Here is a 23,398-nt window from a genome sequence, read left to right on the forward strand (position 1 = left end):
TCAGTGTGACTGAGGCAAATTCAGTGATGTTTGAATGGGAAATGGGAGAAAGTTGCAACCATCATCACCACCGTGACCTGGGGCTAGCCTGGAGCTGCTCAGTATTTTCTCTCCTCCCAAGATTTCTTACACCTTTGATTTTGGAAGTTGTTAAGAAGAAACTGCATTAAAGGAGAAAGAAAGCATTAGACTGTTTCTTTACAGTTTCTCTTTGTTTAGTTGTCTGCCTGCTGGGTACCTTTAGGTTAATGATATCTAAATATTTGCTGACATCATAACCTTTTTGTGTTTGAGGAGGTAGTAGGGTAGAGTGGGTAAAAGCATGAGGTTTAGAGCCAGGCTGCTTGGTTTTTAACCCTGGCTCCTCCACTCTCTGGCTATATGACTTTGGACAAGGTCCTTTAATTTTCTGCACCTCGCTTTTTGAAAAGGAGGATAGTTTTGGTCCCTGCGTCATAAGGTTATTGTGAAGATTAAGTGAAGTTCACTTATAAAGACTCTTATAAAGAGCTGACATGGTGCCTGGTACACCATAAGTGTTCAGAAAATGAACACTGTCATTATTTAGGGTTTTCATTTGTGGAAAGGGGAGCTGGTACTAATATGGTAGTAAGACCAGTGCACACACTTAAGCGGTAGATTCTAGGCTCAGCTCTGCCACTAAATCGTGTGACAGACTTTCTGGGCCTTATTTTTTTCATCTCTTAGAGGGTCCAATAACACCTTGTCTTTCTCCCAGGGGTTTGGGGTCAAATGTGATCATGAAGTGCCTTGAAAAGTATAAAACAGCACACAAATGCCAAATTTTATCACTGCTGTTATTGTAGGAGTGGTGGTGGTAGTTAATGATGATATTGATAAAAATGGGTCCAGTTTTTTAAAATGTTTTAAGTTAATTATTTATTTTCTATTGAGGTACAGTTGATTTACAGTATTGTGTTAATTTCCGGTATATAGCAAAGCGATTCAGTTATTTTTTTCAGATTATTTTCCATTATAGATTATTACAAGATATTGAATATTGTTCCCCATGTTACACAGTAAATCCTTGTTGCTTATCTGTTTCATATATGGTAGTGTGTATCTGTTAATCCCATACTCCTAATTTATCCCCCCCCCTTTACCCCTTTGGTAACCATTTGTTTTCTATTTTTGCGAGTCTGTTTCTGTTTTGTAAATAGATTCATTTGTATTGTTTTCTAGATTCCACATATAAGTGATATCATCTAATATTTGTCTTTCTCTGTCCGACTTACTGAAACGGGTCCAATTTTAAATGTAAAAAGCATGAGGAGTGATCGCCTCGTGGCAGTCAAGCACATTTGTTTTCTCTTTCTTGAAATAAAATAACGTTTCATGTTTTCTTCCTCCCAGAAACCTTGGGGAGCTGATAGATCGGTTTGTGGCCGATTTCAAAGCCCAGGGGCCCCCTAAGCCCAACACGGACGAGGGGGGCGCCGTGCTCCCCAGCTGTGCCGACCTCTTTGTCTACTACAAGAAGTGCATGGTGCAGTGCTCGCAGCTCAGTACCGGGGAGCCGATGATCGCCCTGACCACTATTTTCCAGAAGTACCTCCGAGAGTACGCCTGGAAAATCCTCTCTGGCAACCTGCCCAAGTGAGTCCTGTTCTTCCTGATCTAACCGGAGAAGTGAGATTCTGAATATACCTAAGTATGGAAATCTTTAAGGAAATCCACCCTGAAGCTGTTCACTAAACTGCCAAGAGTATCAGGGAGGAAAACACCCTTATGGAGTTCCCAAGGGTCTTAGACTGTTTCCTCTCAAATGGGATTCCACAGCTGATCGGGACCGCCAGAGGAAATCAGTGCTGCCACGCTGGCCACTAGCATAGGTCAGATCCTGCCACGGTGGACTCAGGGGAGTCAGTCCCATTATAGATGTGCTTAGTTTACATGGATTCAGTGATAGGTACTTGGCAAAAGAAGTGGGGTGGTGGTAGCAATGACTTTTGAACAGCAAGGGCAGTTTCATTCAGGCCAAAGTCTCTCTTATGGTGTGTGTATCTTGCTCTCCTGGGTTGAGTCTAATGTTAAAGATGTGGTGGGATTTGGGGAAAGGTGGTTGCATAGCACAGCTCCTAATTATAGCGACTTCACTCTGTTATTCTGGGGCATTAAAATATTGTTATATAGCTTATTACTTGAAATAAATGGATTGTTCGACTAGAGTTTTAGAGATATTTTGGTTATATAGCAATTTCTATTGTAATAGAATATGATCTGAAGCAATGCTTCAGGATCCAGTAATTATAAATCACCCCCATAGCTAAATTCAGCAGTTTGGAATTTAGTTTCTGTCACTGTCACTAAAATCTGTCATATATAGGAGTTTTACATAATTGGGAGGAAAGAAAAATAAAATCCCTTCGCTCTACAAGAGATTTGAAGTAACAGACATGTTTTACAAATGAGAATTTCTTTGAATATGATAAACACTATTTTAAAATTTTTGATAACTTTTATCCTGATGATCAAAATACTGCAAGTTTGTAAAACACAGAAAAGCACAAAGATGAAGATAAAACTCACCACCCAGAGAAAACAGGTTTAACTTTTCAGTACACATTTTTCTGTTCTTTCTTTATATATGTAATGTGTGTGACTGCATGCTTCTGTTTATTTGTTTAACGGGACTGGACTATAGTGCTTATAGTTTTATACCCTGCTGCTTTGTCATGCTGCGAGCATTTTGCCATGTGTATTAGTCAGTGTCACAGCAGGAAACAAATGGTACTCAGCTGGGATATTATTACTAAAGCCACTGTTCACAGAAATGGGGGCAGGTGAAAGGAACCAACGGAGGATTCTGAAGCATCCAAACTCTAGTGGGTAATTGTTACTACTTTAAAACTCACTTGAGAGCTAGGTCTGTGGACAAAGGGCTGCCCAACAGAAACTGTAGTCACAGGGGCCACGGTCACTGCCAGGACCACACTGAAGCAGAGGGAGCAGGAGAGCTAGTTGTTACTCTGACTCCTCTCTCCTCAACCTCTCCGACTTCCTACAGCCTCTGCTGTTGGCTGAAACCAACAGGAGGCCAGAGGGCTGGGGAGCCTGGGTGATAAGTCTGCAGAGGTCAGTCTCCCAAGCGGTGAAAAGGGAGGAGAAGAACAGAGAACAGTCAGCACAGTAAAAATATTCATCAAGACACTTTTTCTTTTCCAAATTTATTTATTTATTTATGTATGTATGTATGGCTGCACTGGGTCTTTGTTGCTGTGCGCGGGCTTTTCTCTAGTTGCGGCGAGCGGAGGCTGCTCTTCATTGTGGTGCGCGGGCTTCTCATTGCGGTGGCTTCTCTTGTTGCGAAGCACGGGCTCTAGGCGCACGGGCTTCAGTAGTTGTGGCTCACCGGCTCTAGAGCACAGGCTCAGTAGTTGTGGCGCACGGGCTTAGTCGCTCCGCGGCATGTGGGATATTCCCGGATCAAGGCTCGAACCCGTGTCTCCTGCATTGGCAGGCGGGTTCTTAACCACTGCACCACCAGGGAAGCCCCATCAAGACACTTTTAATGATGCTATGATGTTCCCACATACAGAAGACCCAGCTAACTTCTGAGATTTCTTATTGATCATTCTCTTAATTGACCATTTATGTTGGGTTCACTATTTTGGTATTTTAAATAACATTCAGAAGAGCATCCTTGAACAGAAGTAGAACTACTGGGTCAAAGAGTCTGAACATTTTTTTAAGCTCCTGAAATATACCTCCAAAAAAGTTGTACAATTTAATGCTCCTAACCCGTAGTGGAAGAGACAGCCAGTGTCCTCACACCCGTATAAGTACTAGAAATTAAGATGTTTTCAAATCTTTGATTACCTATAAGACTGGGAAGTTTAGGGTGTCTGTGTGTGTGTGTGTGTGTGTGTGTGTGTGTGTGTGTTTTAAAGGAAAAATTTCTCTTATTTTTAAGGTAAATATCATTGAATTCTGTCTTCTTAAAAAATAGACTCTCACAGTTGAATTTTTATTTATAACTGCAGGAAGTTATTTTAAAAACTGCTTTTTTATTTTTTGTGATCACATGATTAGATCAGTAGGAAGAGATGACATGCTTTTTTGTTTCTTGAGGCAGTCAGGCCTTTGGCCAGGAACCATGTCTTAACATTCACTTTTGAACCCCTCCACAAGCACAAAGACAAGCTCCCATGCAGAATTTTCTTAACTGAGAGAAACAGTTGGGGAACCAGCTTTCGCGCTACACATGACTCTGAATGAGCTCCAGAGATCAGGAAATTCCAAGCTAAGCAGAGAGGCCGCTCAGCAGACCAGAGTCATCGTACTTAATATGACTGATGACTGGCTCGCTGTTGGGATCGTCTCTTCCTATTTCTGATGGTCAGAGAATTTAAACAAATGACAGTCAAGGTCAGGTCACTCGGGAAGGGCCTCATTGTGTGTGGATTTGTTTGGGCCTCGTCCAGCCTCTCCTTCCCCCATTTCTTTGTCTCACAACGTGCAGTTTCCGGGTCAGGAAGCAAATGAGGAGTGCTGGCCTGACTAGTCCCTATGCCTTTTCCTCAGAACCACAAGCAGCGGCGGTGGGTTGACCATCAGCAGCCTCCTCAAGGAAAAGGAGGGCTCAGAAGTGGCCAAGTTCACCCTGGAGGAGCTCTGCCTCATCTGCAGCATCCTGAGCACTGCAGAGTACTGCTTGGCCACCACGCAGCAGGTGAGCCGCCCGGGCTGCCCTTGCACCACCTCCTCCTTTTCCTGAACCGCCAGGGCCACTTAGCTCAGTGGGTAAGAGTCTGGGCCCCAACGAGGCCACACACAACCTTGGGCAGAACAGCTGGTCTCCCACGGGAAAACTCGAGGTCCAGCCAGGGGACGGCCCAGGCAGCCCCCTTGCAGAAGGACCTTGTTAAAAGGAGACTGGACAAGAAAGTATGACTGGTCTCCTCCCCAGAGCTGTGTAAGCTACTCAAAGAGCATGACGTGCCCTCTTGAAAATAGGTCAGTAGCCCTGTCTCCCACGTGCTAAAAGCAGTTACAATCGTAGTGGTGGTAGGCCCCAGCCTTAGTGGTGATGAGTCACAACCAGTGATTCCATTCTCAGGAGTGTTACCAGGCTCATTGAAAATCCTTTGGGCTTCTATGTGTCTCCTGAAATTTATGGAGCATTCTCAATCTGCAGAAACAAATAACCATTGTTTGGATGCTGACGTTCAGGAACCGGGAAGCAGGAAAGGGTGATGTCTCTGCTGGAGCTCCCATTAGCAGAAGGAAGACCCAGAAGAATTTTCCATTCAGCCTTAGATGTGGGATTAGAAGTTCCTTTCCACATTCGGTCTGGAGTTCACCTAAGGCCAAGAGAAAGAAAATAACTGGGGAAGGTTCTATTGTTCCTCCCTTTTGGAGTTTATTATTTCTACATGCCTAGATCATAGGAAAGGCAGTCGTGACTGACAGTTCAGACAGTATAGCTTGGAGCACCTGTGAGCCAGAGCAAGAATACAAGAGGCCAAATGGGAAGGGTCCCCCCCAAAACTTCACAGTTGAGGTTAAGCCAGCCAGAGGCGGATGCAGTAGTGTGCTCTGCTTAGGGACATGGTCACACTGAGTCACACAGGGAATGACCTGTAAAGGTTTGGCCTTGGAGCCAGAAACAGCAACCCATTTAGTCTCAGAACTTCCCGGGCAGTTTGATAATATCTGTGAGGACCTCCAAGGCAGGGGTCCCAGAGTTCTTGGATGAAGAAATACTATTTAACTATTTTGTGTGTGTGCAGAAAGAGAAAGACATATACACATATAAATATAGTATTTTTAAAGTAAAATAGGCACGGTACCAAAAAAAAAGAAACTATACAATCAATGACTCTTAATCCCATCACCCTCAAATAATCATATCAGCAACTTGGAGCATTTCAATCCTTTTTCATGAACATAGTTTCATATGCTGTAATTAACTTAATTTACATTCATATCCTTTTGTTGTTTTTAACATCACAGTATTAGCATTTCTCCTGTTTCTGTCACGTCTTTCTTGTCATCATTGTTATGGTTACATAATATTTCAGTAAGGGGGGGCTATACTGTAAATCATTTAACAGTATCCCTGATAATTGTTTATGCTATTTCAAGTTTTTGCTTTTATGAGTAATCCTACAAAGAACATCTAATATGTCTTGCATTATTTTTCTAGAGCAGATCCTTAGAAGTTCTAGACATACTAGTAGATCAGAGACCATTTTGATGACTCATGATAGATGTAGCCAGTTTTTTGCTATTTAGAGAAAATTGTTTTTACTGATTATAAAATTAAATACATTCTTGGCACCTATATTGTGATCTGTCAATACCATTTTCCACTGAAGGGAACCAGAGATTCCTGGAGAAATGACTAATTCCAGGTCTGGAGAACTATACAAGATGAACCTGGAACATCATGTCATAGAAAAAGCAAGAAAAATATCAAAGACTATGAGAGTCATTTCAGAAGGACTTAGGAGCTGTAGTGGTGCTTTTTTTTTTCTTTTTTTAATTTATCTTTTTTGGCTGCACCGTGCAGCATGTGGGATCTTAGCTCCCCAGCCAGGGATCAAACCCGTGCCCCCTGCAATGGAAGTGCAGGGTCTTAACCATTGGACTGCCAGCGAAGTCCTGTAGTGGCCTTTTTTTTTTTTTTTTTAATTATGGGATAATTTAATTCTGGGATCAGTCAGCTTCAGAATAGGAAGATCTGCTCTTTTTTTTTTTTTTTTTAATTAATTTATATATTTTTGGCTGTGTTGGGTCTTCGTTTCTGTGCGAGGGCTTTCTCTAGTTGCGGCAAGCGGGGGCCACTCTTCATCGCGGTGCGCGGGCCTCTCACTGTCGCGGCCTCTCTTGTTGCGGAGCACAGGCTCCAGACGCGCAGGCTCAGCAGTCGTGGCTCACGGGCCCGGTTGCTCCACGGCATGTGGGATCCTCCCAGACCAGGGCTCGAACCCACGTCCCCTGCATTAGCAGGCAGATTCTCAACCACTGCGCCACCAGGGAAGCCCCTGTAGTGGCTTTTATTTGTACAAAATGATATGTCCAAGTCCTAACCCCTTGTACCTATAAATGTGACCTTTTTTTGGAAATAGGGTCTTTGAAGATGTAATTAAGTAAAGATCTCAAATGAGATCATCTTGCATTTAGGGTGAGCCCTAAATCCAATGACTGATGTCCCTGGAAAGGAGAGGGAGATTTAACACACAAAGACACAGGGAAGATGGCCATGTGAAGATGGAGGTGGAGACTGGAGTGATGCGTCTATAAGACAAGGAACACCAAGGATTGCCGGCCACCACCAGGAGGCAGAAGGCAGATAGGATAGCTTCTCCTTCAGCGCCCCCAGAGGGAACCAACCCTGCCAACCCTTCCCTTTGGACTTCTGTGAGAGAATACATTTCCATTTTAAGCCACCAAGTTTGTAGTAATTTGCTACGGCAGCCTTAGGAAACTAATTATGGGAGTCAGCCTGAATGAACTCTACTGGTCAAAGATGAGACATACAAGAATCAGTGAGAATATTAGCTACAGTCGATTGAAAACATCAAATATGTTTAAATCCATTTGGTTATAATGATTTTTAAAATTCATGTATCACCTTGGAAGATACTAAGAAACCACTGGTATGAATTGAATACTGGTAAATAAAGGAAAAGTTCTTATCCTGCCTTTCCTGTCTGACTTGTACCTCAGGATAACCAAATCACTGACAATGGAAAGTATATCTTTATAACAGATTTTCAGTTCATAAATGAAGAAGAAAAGATATTGAATACAAATATCATTCTTTTATACCTCTTAATGGAAAAATGGATCTGGGCATTGACCATCAATGGCTGTTGACATTACAAAAAGAGAGACAACCAAACATTATGTTATCTGATGGAAGTACACAGCACCATCATGAAGGAGTTTTCTTTTTTTTTTTACTCTCTTTCTTTTTCTTTCTTTTTTTTTTTTTTTTGTCGGTGCCGTGTGACTTGTGGGATCTTCATTCCCCGACCATGGATTGAACCCTGGCCACGGCAGTGAAAGCACCGATTCCTAACCACTGGACCGCCAGGGAATTCCCATGAAGGAGTTTTCTTTAAAAAAAAAAAAAATCTGAATCTGATCAAGCTTTTACATCAAGCTACAATTTACAGGAAATACAAGGGATAGAGGAACATGCTAATTAGTACCTTGTGGATACAATCAATGAGATCAAACTATGAGAAAATCTACGGGGCAAACAACCCAGTTTCCTTAAGAAAAAAGCACAGGGGGTTGGGCGGGGGGTTGCAAAAGGAAATGGAGGGAGAAACCAAAGAGCCTTGAGAATCCAAGCAATGAAGAATTGAAAAATAATACTTAAAAAACAATGCCAATAATGTGTCAATATCGGTTCATTAATTGTAACACTTTTACGCTTAACACCTGCATGGGGTGTGCCATTCCCTCCTTCAAGAGATCTTTATGAAGCACTGATTATGTACCAGGCACTGTATTTGGTATTAATTCAGAGGTGAACAGAGTAGACAAATTTCTTACTGTCATGGAACTTAGAACTAATAAAGGAGCCAGATAATAAATAAGTAAGGCAAGATGTAGCCTCAATTTTGTGGTAAGTGCTAGGAAGGAAACAGATGTTGCAGTGCTAGATAGGGAGTTGCCTACTGAGGTAGGGTAGTCAAGGAGGGCCTCCCAGAGGAGGTGATATTGAAGCAGAGACCTGAGGGGTGGGAAGGAGACTGCCAAGTGAGGAGCTTGGAAGGGATGAGTGGTGGGGTGGGGGGATGGCAAAGCAAGGGAGCTGGCTAGGACGGGGGAGCAGAGAGTGCTTCGGAGAGAGGAAGTAGGACGTGTGAAGGCCCTGATGGGGAAAAGACCCGGTGTCTTCCAGAACCTTAAGAGGTCAGTATAACTGAAGCCAAGCAGACAAGGGGCAAAGCAAGATGCGGGCCCTAAAGGGACCCAAATCATAGTTAGAAGTTTGGATTTTATTTTCAGTGTTAACAGGGAAAGGCCACTAGAGAGTTGAAGCCTTGAGAGCCTGCGCCGTAATTTTTCTCCTCAATCCCTTATAAACGTGTAGATTGTTTCCAGTTTTTCACTAATATAAATGACACCAGAATGTGAGCTTTATGAGAAGAGGATCTTATCTGTTTTTGTTCACCAGCTGACTCCCTTATGCTATGACAGAGCCTGGCGCAGAATAGACTTTCAGTAAATACTGGTTGAATTCATGAATGCTGCAAAGAACACGTGTGCATCTCCGTACCTTGTTCTCATTACTCATTGAAATATCTTTCTAGACGTGAAATCGCCGGCCGAAAGAGTGTGTATATTTAAATGTTTGCCTTTTAAATAAATTGCCTTCCCAAAAGGTTACATTAATTTACCCATTCCTAAGAGGCACTTTTAAATCTAAGACAGAACATTCATTATTCTTAGAGTTCCTGTAATAAATAGGTTTGGGGATGCTAGGTGAAGCAATTCCTGGGATGTTTTGAGACATTTACAATTCCCGGTCAGTTGTATTTTTCTTCGGGGCTTCTGGGAGCGTGGCCATCGTTTCTCCCCCCTTGGCTGTAGGACGATGCAGGCAGAGACTGTGTTTCCTTTGTTTACTTTGGTATCCCTCAACACCTTAACGCGGTGGGTGGCCCAGCCCAGCGCTCAGGGAATACTTCACCTGATTTTATTGCCACCCACCACTGGAGGCTTCCAGTGTCGGTGGGTGAGCCGGCAGTTCACGAGGCAGGGAGTATCCTAAAAATGGGGATCTGTTTAAATTGTCAGTGTGTCATGAGAACCAAGTACAGCGCAGGGCCAGAGGGCACAGGCTCTGGAGGAAGTTTGATTCCCGGCCCTGCCACTCACTGTCCTGCATAGGGCATGCCTCCATCTTCTCATATATCAAAGGAGGATCATGATAGAATCTTCCTTGCAAGGCAGTGAGAATTAAATGAGTCCATACACGAAAAGTGCCTGGAATTATACCGGAATGCTCACACTCAGTAAATGTTAAGTGTTATTGTTACGTTGCTCCTTCCGATAATCATTAAGCATGTTGTTCTCTCTGTTACTCTCTAACAGCTGGAAGAGAAACTCAAGGAGAAGGTCGACGTAAGTCTGACTGAACGAATCAATCTGACTGGAGAAATGGACACATTCAGCACGTACGTACTCGCGCGCCTGCTCAAGGCCCACCTTTCCCCCCCTGCACGGAGCAGCGTGTCTCAGGCCGTCAGCGTAGGTTACTACAGAACCTGAGAAGTTTCCAGGGCCTTCTGTTGGATCAGGATTATTTTCTCCACCAGCCACCAAGGAGCCTTAGAAGTTGGTGCAGCTGCCCCCCATCCTGGCTCCTCAGATACAATCATTTTTAGCTTATGGGGGCTTTATTGTTGCACTATCTAGAATAACAAGAGAGAAGAAATCCCCCCTTGGCCATCCCTGCAGGAAGGTCAGGTCCAGGGCCTCCTATCTGCCCCGCTAAATCTACAGAGGGCCAGCCCCACCTCCAGTGTTTCAAGGGTATAAAGGGTGAGCAGCCTGGTTTTAGCCACTGGGGGGCGGGGGAGGGCAAGTGTATTTGGGGTGGAAGAGTGTCTGTCCAAGGAGTTCAGCCCGTAAAGTCTTCTTGAAACAGTTATTGCCTTGGTGCTACCTGGCAGGATTTTGTCCTGGTGGTTAAATGAGATTTGGGAAAGCCAAGCTTCTGCTTTCACATCAGCCACTTACTGAGGAAAAGTCCAAATTCTCTTTTTAGGTCATTTTCTCTCAACTTCCCCCCCTCCCCCCAAGATCTGATTTAAACATTTTGGGCAAAGGGGTCCTTTTGGAGGAGGTAGCAAAGAGGAATTCTGGGTGTAGCAACTGGGGAGACGAGCCGTGGAATCTGGTGTCCTGACTGAGTAGGAACACATCCGAGTGAGACCAGGACACACAGCAAGAAGGAGGGCGGAGCCAAAACGCTCCTCCTTGTCATTCATTCCTTTTTGAAATGAAACTCAAGTTTTTCTGAGGAAATGGTGAATCTAAGTTTTACACAGGTGCCTAAAACATTTGGAAGGGGCTGTGTCGGTCAGTCGTTCGTCCACAGGTCACTTTTGTAAGCTGTGCCCACAGTGGTGTGTTTGATTTGCAGTGTCATCTCCAGCAGCATTCAGCTGTTGGTTCAGGATCTCGATGCTGCCTGTGACCCCGCCCTGACAGCCATGAGCAAGGTAAGCTTTTAGGAAGTGCTTCTTCCTGAACGTCCAAGAGTGACCCCAGGTGGTTTCTCCCTGCCCTGCCTGTAGCTCCTGCAGGCTCTTCAGTGCTTAAAGCACCAGTTGGGAGGAGAACGGAGCCCTCCAGGAGTTTCCTAAAGCACTCAATTGATTTTGCACCTGAAGTCAATTGCCTGTCCTTTGAGAATGAGACGGGGAGCAGGTGTGTTTCCTAAGTCTGAAGGAGAGGTTACTTTTTTTTTTTTTAATCGTTTTTATTTATTTATTTATTTATTTTTGGCTGCGTTGGGTCTTCGTTGCTGCATGCGGGCTTTCTCTAGTTGCGGCGAGTGGGGGCTACTCTTCGTTGCGGTGCACGGGCTTCTCATTGCAGTGGCTTCTCTTGTCGCGGAGCACGGGCTGTAGTTGCGCAGGCTTCAGTAGTTGTGGCACGAGGGCTCAGTAGTTGTGGCTCTGGGGCTCCGTAGTTGTGGCTCACAGGCTCTAGAGCACAGGCTCAGTAGTTGTAGCGCACGGGCTTAGTTGCTCCGCAGCATGTGGGATCTTCCCAGACCAGGGCTCGAACCCGTGTCCCCTGCATTGGCAGGCAGATTCTTAACCACTGCTCCACCAGGGAAGTCCGTGAGGTCGCCTTTGATCAGCATCTGACACGTGCCAAAAACCCTTCGTGTGGCCTCACCAGAATAACTTGTGCTTACGGCAGTCACTTCGGACTCATTTTCATTCCTGCCCACTGAGAAGTTTTTCCGACTCTTTCTGCGCTCTCGTGCCGGTGCAGGATCATTTGATCAGGTTGCAGACCCTGGTTTTCTAATATCTTGGTGGCCCGTCAGTCAGCCCTCAGTCCCCAGGCCCCTCCTTTGGCGCTTACCACGTGCAGCTTCATGTTGCTCTTTGGCTTTTACGTGCCTGTGTCTTTTCTTCCTAAAAGAATATCAATTCCTTAAGTTCATGGACCATGTAGAATAGAGAAGACTCATACTTGTTGATTAATTAAGTTGGAGATAGGCAATTCTTCATTGATTTCTAAGCCAAATAACACGAAGTTGCCCACTCTTTGAACCTTCTAGAGCAGGGGTCGGCAGACTACAGCCAGTGAGCCAAATCTGGTCCGCTGCCAGATAAAGTTTTATTGGAACACAGCCACGCTCATTCATTTATATATTATCTATGGCTGCTTTTGTGCTACAACGGTAGAGTTAAGTAATTGCAACTGAGACTAGATGACTCGCAAAGCCTAAGATATAAACAGTCTGGCCCTTTACAGAAAAAGTTTGCCAATGCCTATTCTAGAATTGTAGACTCTTGGAGCATTCTTACAAATTCTAGAGGAAGAACTTCTCTGGGGCATACTGACCAGTAGCAGAGTACGGTGGAAAGAACACTGGCTTCGGAATCAGACAGACTTAACTCTTCTCATTTTTCCTTTGGGCGTGTTAAGCAAGTAACAACCTCTCTGGGCCCAAGTTACCTCATCGGTATGTGAAATGCCGGGATCTGCCTTCCAGAGCATTGTGAGGACGGAGCACGAGGAGAGTGACTGGCCTGGTGCCAATAAACGTTAGTCCTCTTACCCTCTTGTCAGGAGGAGTGGCCGTGTCCACAAGGTTGTGTAAACAGACATTTGCTGTGAATTTGGTTTTGTAGTAGATTGTAAATATTTAACAAAAATAGGGCTAAGACCAAAACTTAAGCTTCGGAGTTTTATGACTCTCAGTGGGGAGTCCTGAGTAGCTGATGTCACAGAGTTTCCATTCAAAAGGCTCTTCCTTTCACCAGTCAGATATGGATGTGTATTTCCGGCATCCGAGTGTTTAAAAGCAGAACACTCCAAGCAGGCAAACGGAGGCTCACTCATTTTCTGAAAGGAACGTGACTCTGAAGATTCGTTTTCTGGGCTCTGATTATCCCCTCGCTGCTGGGGAACGCTCCCTACATCCTGAACATGATCTGTTCCAGCTGCCATCTCTCCTGCACTGCCACACACTTTAGATTGGAATGCAGCTGGCGAAAGAATTTTTACATTTACCAAAGGAAGAGTGGATTTTTTTTTCAGTAAAATAACAGTTGTAGGGGGTTTAACACTCCAGGTGTTGCTTATATGAACTGTCAGTTCATTAGGTGGATTTCCCTCAAACTGCCCCCACCACCCATCTCTCCACCAGACCCACCAGCAAACACTAACAGAGACCATACCTCCAGAATCTTTTGTTTACATCATAGGAAAACCACAGACGTGGGAAGGCAGCAGCTGGGAGGCCGTTACTCTTTGTCTGAGTCTTCTGGAGTTCTAGCAAAATGAAATCCATGTGATGAAAATGACCAGATATAAACAAGCCAAGTGGTCACAAACCAATTCAACAAATACCCTTTGTTATTTATGCCTGCCTTCTGTTCTGTGTAGTTTCTTCTAGGATTTTTAAAAACTTTTGTTTTGTGATAATGCTTATTCCTGTCTGAGATTCCATCATTTTTGCTGCTAGTTGAACAGTTCATTTCAGACTCTACCCAGCACGGTGCTGGGAGTCCCAAGGCTGGGAAAGACGTGGACCTTATTCCAAGGTGCTTAGATTCCAGAAAGTGTGGGGTAAGAGATGTGTGAGATGAGGGGGGGTTAAGGTATGAGGAAATCAGTACCAGAAGTACAAAATACACCCTTCTCAAAGGAGGAGAGTTCAGGACTTCCCTGGCAGTCCGGTGGTTAGGACTCCGAGCTTCCACTGCAGGGTTCGATCCCTGGTTGGGGAACTAAGATCCCACATGTTGTGCCCGCACGCACGTGCAGCGTGGCCAAAACAAAACAAAAAAAAAAAGGAGGAGAGTTCACATCCAGGTGGGGAAGCAAAGAAAGCCTTCTTTTAAGGAAGTAGCATTTGAAATAGACCACCAAGGATGGCAAAGTTTTGAACAAATTTGTGATTAGGAGGGCATTCTGAACTGAGTGACAATATGAACAAAGGTTTATAAAGTTAGGAAAGCTCAGAACTTTGTCAGAATTGCCAATCTCCTTACACATCTTTGGAATTCCACCGAGAACTCTGTATGTGCTTGCACCTACATAGTCAAGACTGGAAACAGGGCTGCCCTTAAGGAGTTTATATTCTGGTGGGGCAAAAACTTAGAATAATTGATGCTGTAAATAAATGTATTTTATAAACGGTGAGAAAATGAGCATTGGGCTCGCCAAAGTGGAGTGGTGTCGTTAGATGATTGTGAGTTGAGGGAAGGAGGCTTCTTTGGCAAGATGGATTGAGCCAAGCAACTGAGTTACGTCATCCTCCTGCGAGGAGACATCATTCTCATTGAAGGCACCCCATGATCTCCTTGGTTAGCTTACTGGGCTTTCATGATTTGTCCCTTCACTCCCTTGTTGGTTCTGCCACTCCTGTGTGTATAACTATACTCCAGCCTCCGAGCCACTTTTCTTTCTCTGAATGCATTACTTTTTTTGTGGCTTCCACACCTTTTCTCATTCTGTTCTTTCTGCCTAGAATTCTCTTTCCACCCTTGTCTGCCCAATTATCTCACACTTTAAAATCCGGTTCAAATGTCTGCCTCCTTTTAGAAAATTGAGGTATAATTCACATACCACAAAATTCATCCTTTTAAAATGTATAATTCAGTGGAACCACTACCACTATCTAATTCCAGGACATCTTCATCACACGAAAAAGAAACCCCATACTCATTAGCAGTCACTCCCCATTTCCCTGACAGTCACTAATCTACTTTCTGTCTCTAGGGATTTGCCTATTATGGACATTTCACATAAATAGAATCAAACAATATGTGGCCTTTTGTGACTGGATTTCTTCACTTAGCCTAATGTTTTCAATGTTCATCTATGGGGTAGCATGTATCAGTACTTCACTCCTTTCTGTGGCTGAATAATACTCCCTTGTATATGGTTAAACCACATTTGGTTTATTCACTGATCAGTCAATGGACATTTGGATTGAGTCCACTTTTTAACTATTATGAATGATGCTATGAATATTCACGTACATGTTTCTGTGTGAATATGTTTTCAATTCTCTTGTATACATACCTAAGAGTAGAACTGCTGGGTCATCTGGTAGCTCTACGTGTGACATTTGAGGAACTGCCAAACTGTTTTCCACAGCAGCTGCACCGTTTTACATTCCTACCAGCAATGAGTGAAGGTTCTCATTTTTCTATATCAACACTCATCAACACTTAAAAAAAAAATTATAGCCATTCTAATGGGTGTGAAGTGGTATCTCATTGTGGTTTCAACTTGTATTTGCATTTCCCTGATGACTGACACGTTGAGCAGCTCCTCATGTGCTTATTGGGCAGCTGTATATCTTCTTCGAAAAAATGTCAGTTCAACTCCTTTGCCCATTTTAAAATTGGATTGTCTTTCTGTTGTTGAGTTGTGAAAGTTCTTTTTATAGTCTGGATACTAGACTCCTTGTCAGATACATGAATTGCAGATATTTTCTCCATTTCCATGTGTTGTCTTTTTACTTTCTTGATCATGTGCATTGAAGCACTAAAGTTTTAAATTTTGATGAAGTCCAATTTTTGTATTTTTTCTTTTGGTGCTTGTGCTTTTGGTGTTACACCTATGATACCATTACCTAATCCAAAATTATGAAGATTTACACCTATATTTTCTTCTAAGTATTTTATAGTTTTAGCTGTTACATTTAGGCCTTCAATCCATTTTGAGTTAATTTTTGTATATGGTGTGAAGTAAGGATTCAGTTTCATTCCTTTGCATGTAGATGTCCAACTGTCCTGGTACCATTTGTTGAAAAGACTATTTATTCTTTACCCATTGGGTGGTCTTGAGACTCTTGTCAAAAATCAGTTGACCATAAGTACATGGGTTTACTTCTGGACTCTCAATTCTATTCCATTGATCTGTATGTCTTTCCTCATGCCAGTACCACACTGTTCTGATTATTATAGATTTGTAGTAAGCTTTAAAATCAGAAAGTATGAGTCTTCCAATTTTGTTCTTTTTCAAGATTGTTTTGGCTATTTTGAGTCTTTTGCAATGTCACCATTTTTTGTCTCATCCAGAGTGTTTTTCTCCCTCAAGACACCACGGCACCTATACTAACTCTCTACTTTGTTGTACAATTATTTTTATATCTGTGTCCCACCCCCGTTAAGCTTTGAGCAACTCATGGTCTGTGTCTTACTCATTTTTTGACCTCCACAGCACAGCACAGTTCTTGTTTAACTGTAGTACTCCATGAATGACTTTGAAAGTAAAAAAGACAGGAAGAACAAAAGTTTGTAGACACCCATTTGACCAAAGAATTGTGACAAAGTGAGACATAGGTAGTAACTCTCCTGAACAGATTTAGCTGGGTAGAGCTGGTAGACATAGATTAGGAAACTTGGGCATCTTTATTGGAAACGGCAGGATTGTAGACTCCCGGAAGCCTCCAGGCGCATCCAAGTGCTGTTGAGGATGATGTGATGCTCCTGGATGGTACTTAATAGCAGGGCTTCTTTCTTCAACAAGTAGCATCCTGGAGCTGATTGAAGAAAAGTCAGAAATAGGAAATGCCCACATCTAGCTATTAGCTTCCCAGCTGTGGGCAAGAGCCCTGCTGCTGGAAAAGGAGAGGAGAACACAGAGGGGCAAAGTTTGGTAGAAAATCCACAGGAATGTCTTTAAACAGGCCAGGCCCACATGGAGGAAGTGAAATATGAGGAGAGTTTAGTGGTTTCTCTGAAACTGTAACCTAGAGATTACAGTAGTGTTGATGATGAGTTATGTCAAAATTACCTTTCAGACCACTTTCCCCTCCCATATTGCATTATTCTCTTAGATGAGGTCTGTGAGATGATAGTAAGTTGTTATCTACGGAGCGAGCGCTTACCAGGAATCAGCACCCAAAGGCATTATGTCATTTAATTCTGACAAATATGTAAGGTACCTGTGTTAGTTCCTTCTCTCTTTCACAGATAAGGGAACTGAAACTCAGAGAAGTTAGGTTGCTTGTCAGATTTCTTAGATAACATGTGGCAGAGCCAGGGCTCAGGTCTCCCCTTTGTGCAGGATTGTACCACACCGCACTTACAGAGTAAGAGTTAGTGTTTTTGGCACACGTGGAAACTGAGGCAAAAATGAGCTTAAGTAACTTGCCTAAAAGTGGGGAAATGATGACAGTGTGTGCCCGGTACTGCTGGGTTCACACGAGTGTGCATTCATGCTTACTTTGACTATGAGCTCTTCAAGCATTTACAAGCGTCCTGTTAGATATTGGTCTTCAGCATTTCTCAATCTGACACTATGACTTTCCTACAGGGGAGAAGTTGGGTTGAGCAGCCAACCCAAGTAGTGCAGTCTGCTCTGCACGTTTCTCCCTAAAACTAATGAATTGTCATTCTGGGGTGTGTGTTGCTTGGTTTTCTTTTTCATAAAAAAAGCCATATTGCTTTATAACAGTGAAGCCAAAAATAAAACCAAGTCTCCTGATTCTTGAAAAGGAAGTTGTGTGGAGTGCTTTGGTGGAAATGTGAAGAGTTCTGTCTTTTAAATGTAAATTCTGTGAATTCTTAGGAATTAGTATGTCTGCTTATGGCCTTATGTAGGATTTTTTTTTTAACAAGTAGGATTTTTAAAAAAAAAATCTGTGGCTTCCTTAAAAGGTCCTGTGGTCCTCTCCTCACTCTGTCCTTTTTCCTAGGGCTACTCACATCACTAGATTTAAAGAATCTAAGTCTGTCCAAAATCAAACAAACTTAGCTTTTTGCCCATTAATGGTAGTTTTAAGAAAAAAAAAAAACCAGAAAGAAGAAACTGAACAAATTAAATTTCCTTACAGTCTGGCATGTAATTTCTATTAGGTTTCAAGATCATGAACATGCACTAATTTAGGAGGCCGCCTTACTATCCCCCAAAGACATTTCAAAATAGGTAGAACAGTCAGTCCTCAAATATGTTCTCATTTCCCTCTGTCATTAAAATGTAGATCTGTTTCAGGAGGCTCACAGAGCTCCATGGTTAAGAAATCCTCAATTTCATGTACCACCTATAATCAAAGCACATCTTTCTTTCTTCGTAAAAGAGGTTTTTTTTTTTCATTATGACCAAAACAAATTACCTTCATTACAGAAAATTACAGATTTTTAAAAGGAAGAAAATTTAAATCACCCATAATTCTGATTAATAGACATATTTCAGTCTTTTTATGCATATATTTTTAAATGAAATAAGTTTATACTTTAGTTACTATGTAACCTGTTTTTCTCATTTAGCAGGTTTTAATAGTTTTCTGTGTCATTTGATCTAGAGCTATAATATTTTTAGTGATTGCATAGTATTGCATAGTACAGAGTATTTACTGTTAAAATTGTAACAGTAGTTAACATTTACCATGGAATTAATACATGCCAGGTACTGTGTTACAAGCATTCGCTGTGCTGTCTTTCAATAACTGTATAGATTATACACATTATCATCATCCCAATTTTTTTTTTTAATTTATTTATTTATGGCTGTGTTAGGTCTTCATTTCTGTGCGAGAGCTTTCTCTAGTTGTGGCAAGCGGGGGCCACTCTTCATCGCGGCGCGCGGGCCTCTCACTATCGCGGCCTCTCTTGTTGCGGAGCACAGGCTCCAGACGCGCAGGCTCAGTAATTGCAGCTCACGGGCCCAGTTGCTCCACGGCATGTGGGATCTTCCCGGACCAGGGCTCGAACCCGTGTGCCCTGCATTGGCAGGCAGACTCTCAACCACTGCGCCACCAGGGAAGCCCCCCATCATCCCAATTTTATGGCTCAGAAAACTGAGGCTCAGAGAGTTTGGTCACTTGCCCAAGTCACTCACTTAGCAAGTTGCACAGACAGTATTAGAACTCATGACTGGTGACTCCAGATTCCTTCATCCTAAGTACTATCATCTATTGCCCTTGAAATGTATGTGATCATTTCACTTTTGATGGATTTTTAGGCTATTTCCAGTTTTTCACATTTATAAACAGTATGCCAGTGGAAAAGTTCGTGTGTGTGTATGTTTTCTGAGCCTTCGTAATTATTAACTTCAGATTAACTGCCGTAAAGGAAATTGCAGAGATCTAAAGCTATGTAAAATGCTAAGATTTTTTGATAGATATTTTTAAATTGCCTTTAAGAAAGGTTATACAGGGACTTCCCTGGTGGCGCAGCGGTTAAGAATCCGTCTGCCAATGCAGGGGACACGGGTTCGAGCCCTGGTCTGGGAAGATCCCCCCTGCCGCGGAGCAACTAAGCCCGTGCACCGCAACTACTGCACTTCTTGCTCTAGAGCCTGTGAGCCACAACTACTGAGCCCGCGTGCCACAGCTACTGAAGCCTGTGTGCCTACAGCCCGTGCTCCGAAACAAAGAGAAGCCACCACAATGAGAAGCCCCTGCACCGCAACGAAGAGTAGCCCCCCCCCCCCTTGCTGCAACCAGAGAAAGCCCGTGTGCAGCAAGGAAGACCTAATGCAGCCAAAAATAAAATAATAAAAATAAATAAATTTATTTAAAAAAAAAAAAGAAAGGTTATACAAATTCACCTTCCCATTGGCCCAGCAGTGAAAGGGAAAAAAAATCTACACCTATATTATCTTCTTTTAATATTTATTTATTTTGTTATTTTGGCTGCTCCGGGTCTTAGTTGTGGCACGTGGGATCTTTGTTGCGGCATGCGAACTCTTAGTTGCGGCATGCATGCGGGGTCTAGTTTCCCTATCAGGGATCAAACCCGGGCCCCCTGCATTGGGAGCGTGCAGTCTTACCCACTGGACCACCAGGGAAGTCCCTATATCTATATATCTTCTCAGAGCCTTTTCTGCTCCACTTTCTATCCTGGGTCTTCTCGGTTTTCCTCCTGGAGTTAAGGGACGTGTATCCCTGAGCAAAGCGGTGAGGAGAATCATCCTTTCCTCGCCCTCTGCACCACCATCACCACCACTACATCATCTACTGCGGACAAGCTCATTCTGTACATAGATTTTGCTTGCCCCCCAGATCCCTCAGCGAATTTCAAGTTCATTTCAGGTGGTAACACTTCTTTTGGAAAGCAACATGGTAAAGTGGAAAGAACATGGACTTTGGAGTTAGTCAGACCAATATCCAGATCTCAACCATTCGGACTTACCAGTTATGCTTCATTAGACCAGTCCCTTATTGTCCCCAAGCCTGTCTTACCATCTATAAAGCAGGAGTAAGAATACCTTCTTCGCTGCATAATCATAAGCAGTAGGTTCACAGGAAAATGCCAGTCATGGTGCTTGGTGCACAGTAGGTGCTCGATAGATGTTCCCTCCTCTTTTTTATTCCACCCACAGTACTTGGTTCAGTGCTGCACATGGGGAAGGTGCCTAGAAACATAGCACACGCTTGTCCTATGAGTACAAGTAGCCCCAACAGACATGAGAGTGTGTGCGTGTGCATGTGTGCCTGCCTGGGGCCAGTGGCCCAGGAGCCTAAACTGTAGCACAAGACTCTGATGACCTGCAGCGTTCCCAGACGCCACATGTCTGAGTCCGTGCTCTGTACAGCTCTAGTCCCGTGGTCAAGAGGAGTACTTGGGAATTTGAATTCTCACTTAAGGAAAATCAGTTTCTTAGGAGACCCCTTTGTAAGTTTTACATAGCCATGCAGAAACACAAGTTCCATGGTAAGTGAGTTCCATAGTGTGGAGCCCTGTCCTCTGATCAGTGGACGGTCGGAATTCTCCGCTCTTGTGGGTTCTCGCCAGGAAACGTGAGCATCTGCCCGACCCTCCCTGTGAGGTGCGGCCACATACTCCTCCCCAGGTGGCAGAAACCACGGGCGCTGGCGACGCCCCGGGCCTCACAGCCTCTCCCTGAGGCCAAGTGCGGGGTCCCACAGGCTCTGGCATTGTCATCTTGATCCTTTCCTTGCTTGCTGTTTCTGTCACCCCTACATCTTAGTTACCACTTCTTCTGCAAACTGTTTTTCTTGTTTACATAGCACCAGCAGTATTCAACCCCACCCCACCTTCTAAACAAAAAGTGCAGAAGGAAAAAGTTGAAGTATGGAGGGGTAAATTTTAAAGGTCAGATGCAAAGTTCGTCTGAAAAAGTTGGAGTCTTATTTCGACTGATGGCTTTTCAGGATGTTTGTTCTTCCAGTGCAAGCTACTGTTTGTGTCCCTTTTTGAAAGAGAACTTTACTTGATCACCGTGTATTTCATTAGCTGCTCCGTGAGAAACCAGGCTCCCCTTGAACTAGGGCCAGCTGAGTGCTTTTTTCTTTTTCTTTGTTTTCTTTGTTTTAAATCATTTTTTAACAAGTGTCTAGGAAGTGGCCTCATATAGTGCTTGGGCTTTAGATGGGCCTGGGCTGCCTCCACTCTGCTGTTGACTAGCTGTGTGACTTTGGGCAGGTGACCTCTCCTCTTTGAGCTTTTTGAGTCTCCTTGTCAATAAGACGGCTGTGAGTAAGATCATGTCTGAATAGTAATGAGATGATGTACGCAAAGTGCCGGGCCAGGCGACCCGCACACGGTAGGCCCTGATGTAGGTATATTGGGTCACTCAAGTTACAACCCAAACCCGAAGTCACTGGGATGGCGACGGCAAAGCGTCCATCCTAGGCAGTGGCTGGACAGCATCACCGCTGACTGTATTTTGTTCATTTTTTAGAAAATAGTCCAAGCAGTGTCAACTTTCATTGTTTTCCAGTACTTTAAATTCTTTTCTTACTTCATGAAGCTGACTTAAATTTAAACTTGCGAATCTACTTGACTTTTGCCAATACTTCCTTTAACTTGACCGGTGGAGTCCTAACTGGCTTAAGTATTAAGGCAAGTCCAATCTTTTCACACCGATTCCCAACGTGGGCATGTATTGACGTGGCCAGTGGTGATCAGGAGGCGATAGCTCTCCCGCGGGAACTTGAACTCTCGCGCCGCACACTCCGTCTTGCCCCGGAGCTGCTCTGTAACCGATGACAGGACATGTCACCACCTCCCTCTGTGGTCGTCTTCTGTCCATGGAGAACCGTCGTGCGTAGATAACTGTTTACGAACTTTTTGAGCTGTTGAAACATAAACCGCTGCCGACTTGGAAAACAGTGGTCATTACTGTGGCCGAGCTTTGCGTCGGGTGGAGGGGTGGTGCGTCCCGCTCTCGACCCAGTTGACTGTGCTGTCCCGGGGCCTGCTGCTCCGGAGCCGCTGCCAAGCTGGGAGCAGAAGATGAAGCGTAGGTGCCAACAGCACCTGCCAATTCTGGCCTCAACCCTGTGCGCTCATTTAAAACCCCCTAGGATGTTCCTTGTTTGGATGGGTCACATCTCTAAAATCAGATGGGAAAAGAAGCCTCTTGAATAAAACAGAAGAAAAAGAGGAAAACATTATACATAGCCAAAGAATTAGAATATAAAGTCAGTTCATATTAGACTTTTCTACCATCTCTCCATTCTTCATTTTAATTTTTTTCCCAATAAGAGAATTAGAGACGCTTTTCTTTCTGGAGCCTCACTATGAAAGCTTGCGTAAGACTTCATGTGCCTGGGCCTTGGTTTTCTTATCTGTAAAATGAAGACGGAGGTGCCTTCCTGCTTTGCCATGGTTCTGTGCTTGCACAGACTGAAAGCTTTCAGGATATAAATATCTGCTGACTTGAAGAAGCATTAGGGTAAAACACAGAGTCATTTGAGCTTCCCAGAAGCTGGGGGATCATCCATGTACAACATGATTCTTTTAAACAAGTTCTCTCAGGATTGAATTTTTCCTTTCCCCAAGAGCTCTGTAAAAATAGTATTTTCTTGCCAGAGACATCGAGGCCTCAGAACTACTGCCCTCGTTCTATGAACGTGTTGCATGGTTTGTGTCCGGCTTAGGGTCTTTTTACCAGACAGCCCGGCTCCGTTCTGAGAGGCTGACTCAGCAGAGCCCCAGCGCGGGGCAGGCTGGGAGCCGGTAAGACCTCCCTTCTCCCGTGTGTATCCGAGGCGGAGGCAGTATCACACCACTGCTTCTTTCTCCATTTTACTGTACATGTTTTCAGGGCATTTCCCCTAGTTCTCCTCAGGTGGTGAGAACTTAAGCCCAGCAGGTCTCTCGTTTTTGTTCATGGCCTGGTCAGGGGCCACACAGGGCTTCTCAGTGATGCCCATCTCCCCCGCACCTGCCATCCACACAGTCCCTGCCCCGTTCCCCGTGGCACTGTCTTAACCTCTGACCTGCCCCTCGTG

General features: G+C 43.9%; 1 protein-coding gene across 7 annotated transcripts in view; it reads left to right on the top strand.

Annotated features, from left to right (window-relative positions):
* Positions 1-23,398, top strand: part of VPS53 (VPS53 subunit of GARP complex) — a 146,869-nt gene that overhangs the window by 81,792 nt on the left and 41,679 nt on the right. For all 7 annotated transcript variants that reach the window (XR_005017674.1, XR_005017675.1, XR_005017676.1 and 4 more), the window contains 4 exons: positions 1,375-1,617; positions 4,546-4,693; positions 10,081-10,163; positions 11,135-11,213. Coding sequence is in view for 1 of the 7 variants with exons in the window: in XM_036835522.1 (XP_036691417.1) it covers positions 1,375-1,617; positions 4,546-4,693; positions 10,081-10,163; positions 11,135-11,213 (553 nt within the window). In the remaining 6 variants the exon portion in view is untranslated. The remainder of the gene's footprint in view (positions 1-1,374; positions 1,618-4,545; positions 4,694-10,080; positions 10,164-11,134; positions 11,214-23,398) is intronic.

Source organism: Balaenoptera musculus, chromosome 20 (assembly GCF_009873245.2).
Source record: "Balaenoptera musculus isolate JJ_BM4_2016_0621 chromosome 20, mBalMus1.pri.v3, whole genome shotgun sequence".
Taxonomy (NCBI): Eukaryota; Metazoa; Chordata; class Mammalia; order Artiodactyla; family Balaenopteridae; genus Balaenoptera; species Balaenoptera musculus.